This window comes from Plasmodium gallinaceum, assembly GCF_900005855.1.
Source record: "Plasmodium gallinaceum strain 8A genome assembly, contig: PGAL8A_v1_21, whole genome shotgun sequence".
NCBI classification, from domain to species: Eukaryota; Apicomplexa; class Aconoidasida; order Haemosporida; family Plasmodiidae; genus Plasmodium; species Plasmodium gallinaceum.
In genome coordinates, this window is record NW_021628323.1 from 649176 (window position 1) to 662914 (window position 13739).

General features: G+C 17.7%; 4 protein-coding genes across 4 annotated transcripts; 1 reads left to right on the top strand and 3 right to left on the bottom strand.

The window, feature by feature from the left end:
- Positions 1 to 446: 446 nt before the first annotated feature.
- On the bottom strand, positions 447 to 1835 carry GAP40 (glideosome-associated protein 40, putative; the record flags this gene model as incomplete). Its single annotated transcript, XM_028674374.1, has 1 exon — positions 447 to 1835. One exon carries the CDS (start codon positions 1833 to 1835, stop codon positions 447 to 449), a length of 1389 nt encoding a protein of 462 aa, XP_028530734.1.
- Positions 1836 to 4731: 2896 nt separating this feature from the next.
- PGAL8A_00037300 (BolA-like protein, putative) lies at positions 4732 to 4998 on the bottom strand (the record flags this gene model as incomplete). Its single annotated transcript, XM_028674375.1, has 1 exon — positions 4732 to 4998. One exon carries the CDS (start codon positions 4996 to 4998, stop codon positions 4732 to 4734), a length of 267 nt encoding a protein of 88 aa, XP_028530735.1.
- Positions 4999 to 6127: 1129 nt separating this feature from the next.
- On the bottom strand, positions 6128 to 7108 carry NIF2 (NLI interacting factor-like phosphatase, putative; the record flags this gene model as incomplete). The annotated part of the gene is made up of 1 exon (XM_028674377.1): positions 6128 to 7108. The coding sequence occupies one exon, from the start codon at positions 7106 to 7108 to the stop codon at positions 6128 to 6130; it is 981 nt and encodes a 326-aa protein (XP_028530736.1).
- A 1853-nt stretch (positions 7109 to 8961) lies between these two features.
- Positions 8962 to 12041, top strand: PGAL8A_00037500 (RAP protein, putative; the record flags this gene model as incomplete). The annotated part of the gene is made up of 2 exons (XM_028674378.1): positions 8962 to 11841; positions 11943 to 12041. 2 exons carry the CDS (start codon positions 8962 to 8964, stop codon positions 12039 to 12041), a joined length of 2979 nt encoding a protein of 992 aa, XP_028530737.1.
- Between the last annotated feature and the right edge of the window lie 1698 nt (positions 12042 to 13739).

Genomic DNA, 13739 nt, shown 5'->3' on the forward strand with positions numbered 1-13739 from the left:
TATATATTTATTTATTTTTTATTTTTTGGGGGTGCTTAAATTATAATACTCTCTTTTCATTTTATATTATTTTTTTATATTTTGATTAAAAGTATTGAAATTTTCCATTCTTCAGGTATTTGTTTTGAAAAACTAAATATGTACTTATTCCCTACTATGATTATCTATTAAATACTATTTACAAAATCTAAAATTAACAATATTATATACCTTTTCTTTTTTTTTTTTTAAAGAATTATGAATTTTAAAAAAAAAAATTGTGATTTGAAACTGCTGTAACATTTTTTAAAGTAATATTTCTTTTATAACTATATAAATATACGTATATATATATATATATATATATGCATTTTTTTTCTTCTTATAAATTGAAAAATTTACAAAAAAAAATAAAATAATAATAATTATAATAAAAAAAAAAAAAACTCAAAGTGTAAAACACAATATTAAGCTTGAGAATCAAGCATTTCTCGTTCCTTTGATGAATAATTTCTAGATAATTTAGATTTGCTTTGAAAACCTGATCCTCTTCCACTCGTTCTGCTAGCACTTGCTTTACTTCCCATTCTGCTTTCATCTCCAGAAATTCCTGCATTACTTGTTTGATTTGATGAACTACCCATTCTGCTTGTTCCTTTATTAACACTATATTGTTGTGAACTACTATTTACACTTTCTTTATCATCGTAATCTTGTGATCCCTGATAGCTTTTACTATCATTAGAGCTATAAGAACTTTCTTCGTCTTCTTCATTGTCAGCTGAGGACAAAAATGGTTTAGATGCTTGAGTGCTTTGCCTATTTTTTGCATAGTTAGATCGTGGATTTTTTCTTCTTCTTTCGTCTTCTGCAAGCATATAATCTGATGCATTTAATAAGACATCAAATGCACCAATAGATCTTCCAATAATTACACATAAAATTGCTATGTATCCCTTATATGTTGGTGCATTAAAAGTCATACCTATAAGAAATACAAGTATAATTGATAAAATTTCCAAAAATCTCCATGGTCCTTGACCTGTTCTTCTAACCAACCTATTTGATATAACATTTTTTATAAAGGGCATTGTTCCAACTGTTATTAAGCATCCCCACATTTGCCATGTATGTAATGAAGTGAAATCATATGGCATATATTGAAACACTGTCCATTCACCTGATAATATAATTAATATAGGTAATATAAGTACACCTAAAAGATGCTGATTATTATGTAGAGTGTTTCCTCTGCCATCAACTAAATGCATAATTTTTTGCATAAAACCAGCTCTAAAAATGGCTGACGATAGAGCATATAATAAAGCCCATAAAATAACTCCTTTTCCCATAATCTTGGAATCAAAACAGCCTATTATAAATGCTACTAATAAAAAAAAAATGGATTGCCATCTTAATGGCATATATTCTTCTCCGCATCCAACAAAACGAGTGAGATGATGAAAGACAACAGTAAAGCTAACAAGTACTGGGTATGATGCTATACATGGAGTTTTATATAATAAATAATTTGATAATACAAGCATCAAACAATAAAAAATTGACGGAATAAATAGAACTTTAAGCATATTTTCATTAATTTCCACTTTTGGAAAATAAGCAAGTTTAGGAAATTCTCTACCCAATTCCCCACATACATAGGCAACTAGTAAACCTTGTGCCAATTGCCACCAAGTAACAAAAATAGGAAAAGGTATAACATCTAAAAATAGACGATACATAACAAAAACGTTACATAACGTTAAAGCTACAAATAATATTTCTGCTGTTATTAACTCAGGGTCTTTAAAATATCGCTCGACGTCGCTCCATTCTGGTAAACTTAACTTTGCCATTTTATTATTTATTTAATTTATTATAATATATATTATATATATATATATATATATATATATATATATTTTTTATTATTATTATTATATTTCGATTAAAATAATTGTTAAAGTCTATAAAAAAAAAAAAAAATTCAATTGATATATTATTAAATATATTTTTCGAAATATTAATTCATTTATTTATTTTATTTTTTTTTTATAATAGTATTTTTTTTTTTAATAAAGATATATTATTCATACAACAAATAAAAAATGAATTATGTTTTTTTTTTATTTCCAGCAAAAAGCATGATAATTTTTAATTAAATTTTAGCTATTTAATCATTTTTTTAATTCATTATTGTGTGTAAATATATATAAATTATTTAATAAATACTATATATATGTTAATATTTAAAAATGAATAAATAAATTAATAATATAAATAAAAAAATATAAAAATATAAAATAATAAAAAAAAAAAAATAATATACATATATATATATATTTTACAAACATATATATATATTAACATACATACATATATATGTGTATATGAATATATTTTTTTTTTATTTCTTGTTATTTTTTTTTTTTTTTTTTGCACTAAAATTTATATATATTATTATACAAATAAATAAGCACACATTTTTGATATTAATTTTTATTTATATACCTAAGAGCATAGAATTATATAATTTTAAATTACTATTATTATTTTCTGATTTGCATATTTTTTGTTCATAATAATAATTTTTTTTTGGTAGGTTAAATTTTAAGAATTGTGAGTATTTGTGTGTTTTTTTTTTTTTATGTTCATAATTTTTCAATCTACAATTTCAAATATATGTATGTTTTTTTTTTTTTTTTTTAAATTGTGTGTAATTTTCGTGTTGCACGTTTTTTAGCTGCTTTAATTAGGATATTTTGAGGGGCGCAATGAAATGGGAAATAATTTTTTTTTTTATAGAACATAAAAAGAAACAAATAAAATAATAGCTAAATTATATTAGCAAATACACACATATAATAAACAAGTGAAATATTGAATTTTTGTATTAAAAAATATGATATTTAATAAAATAATAAGTAGAAAAATAGAATAAAAAATGTGAAATTATAAGAGTGAAAAATATCATGAAATATCAAATGTTTCTATTAAATCTTTGACTTAACCTCAATCACATTGAAATATTTAAAAAAAAACACGACATTAATGTGGGTGAAAAAAAAATTCACAGATTAATTAATAAAAATAGTATAAATAGTGCTTAAATATAATAAAAAATAAAGAAAGAAAAAAAAAAGAAGCATATAAAAATGTATATATATATATATACATAATTTCTGTATTTATAATTTGATAAAATTTATATAAAAAGAATAACAATATGTATTAAAATGTAAAATTCCATAAAAATTTCAACTCACTTTAGTTCCATATAAGTTATGTATGCATAAATATAATTAAAAAAAAAAAAAAAATAATTTATAATGTAAAATTTTGCACGTAAAATAATATTTATATTTCTAGTACTAAGGCATGTTTACCAATGGAATTAATTATAAAAATGTGTATATATATTGGAATTTTCCTTTTAATTTACCTTGTGCATATTGGTGCCAATGATTATTATTAATTCCAAAAAAAATAAGCGTGTCAATCAAAAATAAAAAATATTATTAAAAATATTCAATATATTTTTTTCTATCTTTGTTTTCATGTATAGACAATAGTATAATAAAAAAGTGTGTAGTGATATATAAAAATATAGCTAAAAAATCTATTTAAATATATTTTTTTTTTTATATTAGTGTATGTTAAACTATGTAATTTAAAAAAAAATTGCATTAGGGGAAAAAATGAGTACAATTATTTGAGTAACACTAATTTTTTAAAATATATCTAAAAAATTACTCTAATATTTTAAAAAAATAATGAAACAAATATAAACATAAATATATATATAAAGAAAATTATTTTATATATTAGACAGATATATAAATTAAATGCTTATTAAAATTTTGTGAAAATACGAGTTTTACTAAAACATATAAAATTAAAAGTTTAGAGATATTATATATAAACTTCTATTATTATTTAAAAAAAAAAATATATATATGTAGAGAAATAGAGAGAAAAAAATGTTTATATATTTTATACTATCTATATGTACTTATTTTTTATAAATTTCTTAAAATAATAGTAGGATGGCATAACATTGTATAATAATGGTTTGTTTTTAAAAAGATCTCATATTTTTTTTTATTATTATTTTAATATGTTTCCTATATAAATGTAACTAAATATTACTTATGGAGATTATATACTTTAAAATTCAAATTTAATTGGTTTTTCCTAATTTTTGAAGTAAGGATCAAAAATTAAAAAGAATAGAAAAAATTTCATAATTTATAATTAAGATATTATTTCTAATATATTTATAAATAAATATAAAGTTACTAAAAAAAGGAAAAATTAATGTTTTTGTTTATACTATCTATTAAATACACCAAAATTAAATAGTAACTGGTTGAAATAAATGAAAAAAGTTTTTAATATTTATAATACTTTTACTGAAGAAAAAACATATGTAATTTAATTATTTAAATTTTCAGTAATAAAATAATTTATTTATAATATAAATACAATAAAATGAAGTGTAATATAATAGTTATAGTTCTGAAAAAAAAAAATAAATTGTAATATTTAAAAAATAACAAGATTGATGTAACATAAGTTTATATATATTATTTCAAAGTTAATTATATATTTTTTTAAATAAACATAAAAGTGTCATAATATATAAAAAAAAATTTAATCATATAAAATTAAATATTCTCTTCAAAAAATGCTCATTTTTTCTTCTCTTTTTGCCGATAAAGAACTCTTTTATACTAAATATATAAAATTTGCTTATATAGATGTGTTTTTTATTTTATCATATTCCATAGGAGTATGACATTTCATAGAAAATGCATGGATGTTTTGTAATTCTTCTTTTATAATATCATTTACAATTCTATGTCTGTCTAATAATTTTTTATTCGCAAAATTATTGGAAACAATTACTGCATCAAATGATGTGCCGCAACCACAAGACTTATCAATCAGTTCTAGAAATGTAGGTTTTAATACATGGCTTAATTTTTCTTCAATAATTTTTTGTATATGCATTTTCATATTACTTAAAAACATTAGCTTTTTTTTGAAAAATAATAAAATTATTTAAATATTTGTAATTCTTATTTAATGTATAGATATTACTAAAATATGTGAAAAAAAATTAAAAAAAAATTCGTTTACAATAAATGTAAAAAAATATTTTTGAAATTATAAAAAAAAAATTTCAATTAAAAATACTTCTATCTTTAAATATTTAATTTTAGTAAATTAAACATTTGTTTAAAATATTATATCATTTAATTTTTTTTTTACAGAATCTTTAAAAGTTAAATAATTATTTATAAAACATAATATATAATATTTATCATAAGAGTAAAGAAGATTGTTATAATATTTATTCATTTTATTTCATTATCTTAACGATTGTAATTTTAACATGAAATAAAATTTTTTTTTTTTAAAGTATTACATTTTTAATTTCAACTGTTTAATGTCATAAAAATTTGAAGCTACAATGAAAAACTCAACTTTATTAAATTTTTCATATATTATAAAATTTACCGTGCTGCATTTTATAAAAACCAAGTTTTTAATTAGATTTTTACATTGTAACAAAAATTTACGAATAAAAATGATGCTTCAAAATATTATTTATAAAAATTCTAAATACTTTTCATCATATTATAGTATTTTTTTTTTATACTATTTTAAATTTAAAAAAAATATGTATAAATGTGACAGTTTTTTTTACAAATACACATATATTTTTTAAAAAAATTAATTTATCCTCATTGTTAAATATAAAAAAAATTTCCTCATTTTCTTAACTATATTATTAGGAGAAAAGAAAGTATATATTCATGAATGACAATAACATTTTTACATAATAATAAAAAATATTAATAATTTTTAAAAAAAAATACACACTTTTTTTTATATTCTATTTTTGATGCTTGAGAGGAAGAAAAAAAAAAAAAAAAAAACACAAAAAAACAAATTATCAAGTTATACAAATAATAATTTAAGCATTTTAAAAAATAGAAAAAGATAGGTTCTAAAATTATTTTTATATAATATATTCAATATGAATCCTTAAATTAATCTTGATTATACTTGTATAATTTATCAATTAATATACATATATATATATATAGATATAGTGGCATTTATTATACTTCTTTTTTATTTATTGGAATTTTCTTTGAACATTTTTTCTATATTTTTTTTTTTGTTCGTCATCACTTGACCCTTTAAGTTTTGAAAGTGAAAATGGATAAGATTTTAATTTATTGTTAATTTTTTTTCCTAATTCATTCCATTGTTCTTTTGAACTAGCATATCTAAATCTATGCATAAAAATCTTTAAATAATTGATAGCTTGAAAGGCTAATGATTCTCTATATAAAGGTTTTGAATTATCATCAGGCAAATAATTAATTTCATTAACAGAAGATGTACTTAATAATTTGGATACTTCTTTTTGTGATTTTAATCTAAAAGAGCATATAGATCTTATATCTTTAACTTTTCTCAAATTTAAAAAGAAAGGAATAATGTCTAGTAATTCTGTATCATTTAAATCTCCTTGCCACTTTTTAATGGGAAAAAAATTTTCTGGATATTTTAAGCCAGACGCATTTGAATCATCAATTAATATAATCTTAGAAATCTCCTTCTTTATATTTACCAAATTTTTTATATAATAATTTTGATTCATTTCGTAACAATCTTCTCTATAAAATTTTTTATCTATATAATGATCAATATCAATTATATTTAATACCGTATCAGCATATGATTTAATTGAAGTTGTGAATATTATTATTTCATATAATGGATATAGACTTGAAAAGAATAAATCTATATAAGGCCGTTTACAAACATATAAAGATAAATATTTTCCATTAATTAAAACATCAACTTCCTTTTGATAATTATATATTTTTTTTTTAGTACAATAAATTAACGTTTCATCTAAATCTAAAACTAATGTCATAGAAGGGCAAATGCGTCTTTTTCTGTATGTTCTAAAATTAAACTTTTTTTTTAAAATAAATGGTTTTAATATACATTTTACAACATCTTTTATTTTAATCCATATATGTTTATAGAATTTTAATTTGCTAAATAATTGATAAATACATATTCCTATCTTTTTTTTTTTCATGCTTATTTCTATTTCATTAATTTATACATCTTATTTTTAAATATGAACATTACATATATATATATATATATATATAATTATTATATATAGTCTTATTTTATTATAGCTTACTTTTAATAAAAATTGGTGAATTTATAAATATATAAATTATTTTTTTAAAATAGCTTAAAATATAAATTTGGATAATTTATTATATTATATAATTCATTCTTTAATTATTAAAAAATTAAATTATTCGATTAAAAAACAATTATATATGAAAATATAATTATGTAATAAAGTTATAGGTTCAAATTTATAAATAAATACTTATAAATAATTTTATATATGTAAATATAATTTATAATATTATTAATAAAGGAGAAAATTTAAATATTTCTAAATTTAATTATTTTATTCCTTTTATTACTTTATTATAGTAGTTGCTTAATATTTTTAAGTTGATATTTCTTTTTTGAATAACTATTTTAATATATAATTTTAAAAATAAACTTTGTTAATTATTTTACCTTTTTCCTATTTTTTGTTCTTTAAATTTATTTTCCTTTTTATAATATATAACGGAAAATAATCACAAAATACTTAGAACAAATGTTTAGTAATATATTTTTATTTTGCTAAATTGCATGGGTTTTTTTTTTTTTTTTTTTTTTTATATGCTATTATTCTTCAAAATTTACAGAACTCTTTATTTTATTTTCTTTAATATGTTCACTGTATTATCATTATATCATAATATTAGTACGATTCTAAATATAAAAATTATATTTTATATTTATTTTTATTTCTAAATAAAAAATAAATAAAAGTAAAAATATAATTTTGCTTTTATTCAAAAGATATATTTTGTTTTTTTTTTTAATAAACCAAAATGCACTTCATTAAATTTTAGGTATTCTAAGTTTCATTTGAAAAAAAAAAAAATATTTATTTTTTATTTTATTATTATACATTTTACTCTTTATGTATTCTATATTATTTTATTTTTCTTCATAAATTTAATGAACTAATAATTTTTAATCATTTTTCCATCTTTTTTCTTTTTATTATCCATTTAAGGTAAAAATATGTTTTATATTTATTTTAAAATTTTATCGTATGAAATTAAAAGGTAAAAAAAAAAAAAAAAAAAACATAATGTAAGTTAAAATTAGTAAATATGTTTTTCCTTATTATTTAAGAGAAAAGGAAAAAAAAACTTTTTGTATATGATTATGTTTTATAAAAAATGTATTAATAAAATTGACAAATTAAAGAAATACATAAATAAATATAAGAAAAAAAAAAAAAAAAAAAAATGAATAAAATATTTTTTAAGTATATGCTTGAATAAAATAAAGATAAATGTGTTAAAAAATTAATTCATAAGTGTAAAGTTAAAAGTTTTTAATTGTAGATGGAGGAATTTAAATTTTTTATTATTATATAAAGGTTAAGGAATAATTACTATTGTGTATATTAAAAATTTCACATATTATTCATCAGTTATAAAAAAAAAAAAAAAATGAGAAAAAGAAAAATACGTAGGTATTTAAAAAAGGGCTTAACAAATCATTTACATTAAACATTATTAAAAAAAAAAAAAAATATATATATATATATATTATTAATTACATTATTATCAAAAGTATAAAAAAAAAAAAAAAAAAAAAGGAATTTCTCTTAATTTTTTGAAATAATTAAAATTAGTATAAATTATTATTATTTCTCAAAATTATTGAAAATGGAATACATATGTTTTTAAATTATATTGCAAATAACGAAAATTAAGGAGTTTTTCAATAAAATATCCTATGATATACTTTTATTCTTATGAAATATATTCGATTCATCTTTAATAATTTATTTATAAAATGAAAAGATTTGTAATTAGAGGTATTAATTCAAATATTTTTTCATTTAATATATATCTTAAAAAATGTAATTTTTATAGTAATAAAAAAAATGTACAAAATAATATAGAATTGAGAACGGAATATTTATGCAATGAAAATTATGAAGATGTAGAATATGATGAAAATATACCTTCAAACATAACTTTTGACATAAATGTAGATGACAAATGGAGAGAAAAAGAAGAAATAGAATATAAAGATTTTTTGAAAAAAACTAAATGCAACCTTAATAAAAGTACATTCAATATAGAAACATTGGCTAATGATAATTGTAAAACATTCAATAGAAACCTAAATGTTCATAATGAGAAATTTTTTAAAGAAAATTATATAAAAAATGATAATATCAATCATGATCATAAATATTTTGATGAAAATGTAGAATTTACACAAGAGAGTAAAAATAACGAAAATTTTATTCAAAGTGAAAATGGATTAGATGAAACATATTATGATAACAGAATTAATTTCGAAGAAAATTTAAAAGATTCAAGTAAAAATTTATGTGTAAGTAATATGAATTCAAAAATTTATGGAGATGATATAAAAAAGAATTTTTCTAGCGATAAATCGGATGAAATGATAAATGTGGAATATATTAAAAATTTAATTAATAAAAAAGAGAAAAGCATTAGCCTATTTTTATATATTTTAGATATTTTAAAAAAAAATAATGATATAATACATGAAATAGAAGAGGAATATATAAACAAATTGTTCAAGATCTTATATGAAAATTTTGAAAATGCATCTCACGATAATTTAATATGTATTTTGAGCTTATTAAATGAATTAAATATGAAAAATAAAATTAGAGATATATCTTATGATATAATAAAACTTTTAAATAAAGAAAAGAATAATTCTCTTGATAATGAAGAAAAAATAAAGCTTTGTATTCATTATATAACAATAATGAATAATTTCTCATTATATTTTGTTGAATTTTATGATTATTTGATTGTCAAAGTTAAGTATATGAATTGCGATCAATTAACCGAATTTGCAAATCAATGCTTTAAGCATAGTTTGAGAACTAAACATTATTTAGATAAAATTGTTATTATATGTATGGAAAAATTAAATATGTTTAATTTAAATCAAATAAAATCATTATATTATTCTTTTCATCGTTTTTGTAAAGAATATTCCAATTTTTATGACTTATCCTTAAATATAATAATAAAAAACATCGATAAATTTGATTTAACTTTTTATCATTTGATATTAAAAATATCCAATAATTTTAAGCATGATGAAAAATATATTAATTTAATTTCACTAGCTGCTAAGCAAATTACCTTGAATATACAAAATATAAGAAATGATATAAGAAAATCAAGTATGAAAGGAAATTTAATAAATAAGGAGAAAAAAAGAGAGGAAATTTGCGATTATTCCAGTGAAGTAAAGAATGTTGATGATAACATTAATGTGGAAGAGGCATATGAAAACATGAATGAAGAAATAATAAAAAGCAAAAAAGCTAGGAAAATTAACCAGAAAAATGGAAAAGTGAAGGAAGAACATGATGTTAATGAAAATAATAAAGAAGAAAAAGAGAAAAAAGAATATTATACTGAAAAAAGAAAAGAAATATTAAATAATACAAGTAAAAATCAGTTAAAGGATGACTTTAAGTTAGAAGATACGATTTGCGATGATGATAAAAAAAGTGAAATAATAAAAATAATCCATTGCTTAAAATATTTTGAATATAACAAAAAAAATGATAATGAAGTGAAAAATGTAGTAAATAATATATATGAATTAATTAACGAAAATATAGAATATATTAAATATTTAGATGTAGAAGATGTCGTTTATTCAATTGTTTGTTTTTGTTCATATAACAAAAGAATTATATTATATAATAATCTTTTAGATATTCTGTGTGAAAAATCTAATGAACTAATACATGCTAAAAATATATCTCTTTGGATATATCCACTTATAAGTTTATCAAAAATATCTTGGTTTCATATGAATTATATGGTAAATATGTTTAAATTTATAGAAGACACTTATGTATTAAGTAGGTTAAGTGTTTTTCAATTACTAAAACTTTTATCATCAATTGTTAAAATGAATATATATGACGAAAAAATATATAAAATATTAATTGAAAAATTATTTAAAGAATGGGATGTAATTAAAAAGAAAATTATTGACATATCTACATTTTTATGGTCATGTGCATATGTTAATATAATTTATAAACCACTTTTTGATGAATCATATAAATTAATAATTGATTTATTAAATAAAGAATCTTTTGATGTTAATAATGCTATATATAAAAATTGTTTTGTTAATATAACTTGGTCGTTTATTGTGGCAAATTATCATAAAACACAAGAAAATTTTGATAAAATTTTAAATATGACTTTTTTAAATAGAGATCCACATGATTCACAAGCTTTTAAAAGATTACATCAAATTGCTGATTCATGTTTTAAAGAAATACCTAGGTCATTAATTGATTTAAAATGTTTAGATATTATGTATAAATATTGTATGCATGAAAAATGTAAAATTTTAAGAAATGATTTTAATATATATAAAAAGGAAAAAGATGCAATGAAAATAAGAAATAAAATATTAGATGAATTAGTTTACATTTTAAAAAATTTTAATATTTCATATAATCTTCATTTCGAGCCATATCATAACTCTCCATATATAATAGATATTGTTTTAAATCAACAAATGCAAATAGGAATATGTGTTTTTAGCAAAGAACATTTAATGAGAACTTTAAAAAAATCATCCTGGGATTTTTTAAACACGGGTTTTGTCTCACTACAAATAAGAATTTTATATGCTCATGGATGGAAGGTATTATAAAAAGTTATGAATTTCGTGTACTGATGAAAAAAAAAAAAAAAATTATATTTATATTCATTTATTTTATTTTATTTTATTTTTTTTTTTTTTAGATTATTCCTATTAATGCAGGAGAATGGCTTCAATTAAATTATGATAAAAAAAAAACATTTTTATACGAATATTTCAAACAACACTCAATACAAATATAAATTCCTTTTTAGGATAAAAGAAAAAAATCTTTAAATTACAAACTTTTGTTTATCACAATTTTATGTAACTAAATATATCTCATTAAACTTCATATATTTATATGCCTTTTATGTCTATTATTTTTTTATATAATTTTGAATATTTTGAATACTTTTGTTAATTTTGTTATTTCTTTTCCCTTTTTTTTTTTTTTAATTTTTTTTTTCTTGGATTCTTTGTTAAAAAATTTTTCATTTTAAATCTTAAGTTTTAAAATTCCTATACAATTTAATATAATATTAAATATGTAAAATTTATGATAAAAAAAAAAAAAAAAAAAAAAAAAATAGAAAATTCCTTATTTTTTAAATTACACATTTTTTTTTAAAATAAGTATTATAAATAAATTTTAATTTACATAAAATATATAAAGAAATGCATCTAAATAATTAAATAGCAAAAATTAAATATGTATTTATATATGTGGTTAAGAATTATTAAATTTTATGTAATTAGTAATTTATAAAGAATAATTATTTTACTTATTTATTACATTTAAATTATTACATTTTTAGAACATCAAGATTATAAAAAAATACTATAATTCTTCAATTTTTTTATAGATTAAATTAATTGCACATAAGTCATTCCTTTAAATATTATTGAGTATATTTATTTTGAATTAATTTCTTTTCTCCTTAAGTTTCTAATTTAAAAATAATTAACGATATTATTATTTATATTTATATAATTTCACATACACATTTTTTTTAATTTTATTTCTTCTTATAATGATTTAAATTATTGATTATATTTTTATTTTCTTAAAAATTTTTAAAACAAGTGTTTAATTTAAATTTTATTTTTATATATATTTATTTTATAAGAAGTTTATATAAAAATTTTTCTTTGTAAATTATATATTTATTTTGTTTATCAAATTTCATGTGTAGTTTTACACCTCTATATGTTATATTCTTCTGTGCGTCATTTTTTTTTTGTTTTTTGTTATAACAATTTACTACTTTTTAAGCATAATGTATTTATTTAATTTTTTATATTAAGTTTTTATATATTATTTTTTGTTTTATATATTAAATTATTTGATAATTTTTATAACATTTTTTTATATTTCTAGGTTTTTGTTTATACTAAATTGATTTTTACCTTAATGAAATTGAATTTTTTTTAATAATAAAATTTTTTTTTTTTTTTAAATCTAATAAGGGTGATATATATTCATTTACATTTTTATATATAAAGATTAGATACAAGAGTTTAGAAATACTTATCATTATTTTGTCAATTTTTTTTTTTTCTTGAAAATACTTAATTTTTATGATATCTAAACATTTTTAGGAAATCTTTTACTGTCCATTTTTTTAAAAAAATAATGTTTGTAAAAAACAACGAAATTTAAATATAAACATGGGGTTCTGGAGAATGTTAGATAATAAATAAAAGATTTAAACTATGATACTATTAAATATATATAGTAATTTAATGAAAACAAGAAAAAGAAAAAAAAAAAAAAAAAAAAAAAAAAAAAAAAAAAAAAAAGCCTTAATGACTTATTACTTTAAATATAAAACTATATAAAATTTTCCTTTTGTAAATTTATTAAGAGACTAGTTAGAATAATAAAGCAAAAGTGAAATTTCTTTCATAAAAAAAATATTTAAACAAAATTTTTATCTTTTTAAAAAATATATTTCTTA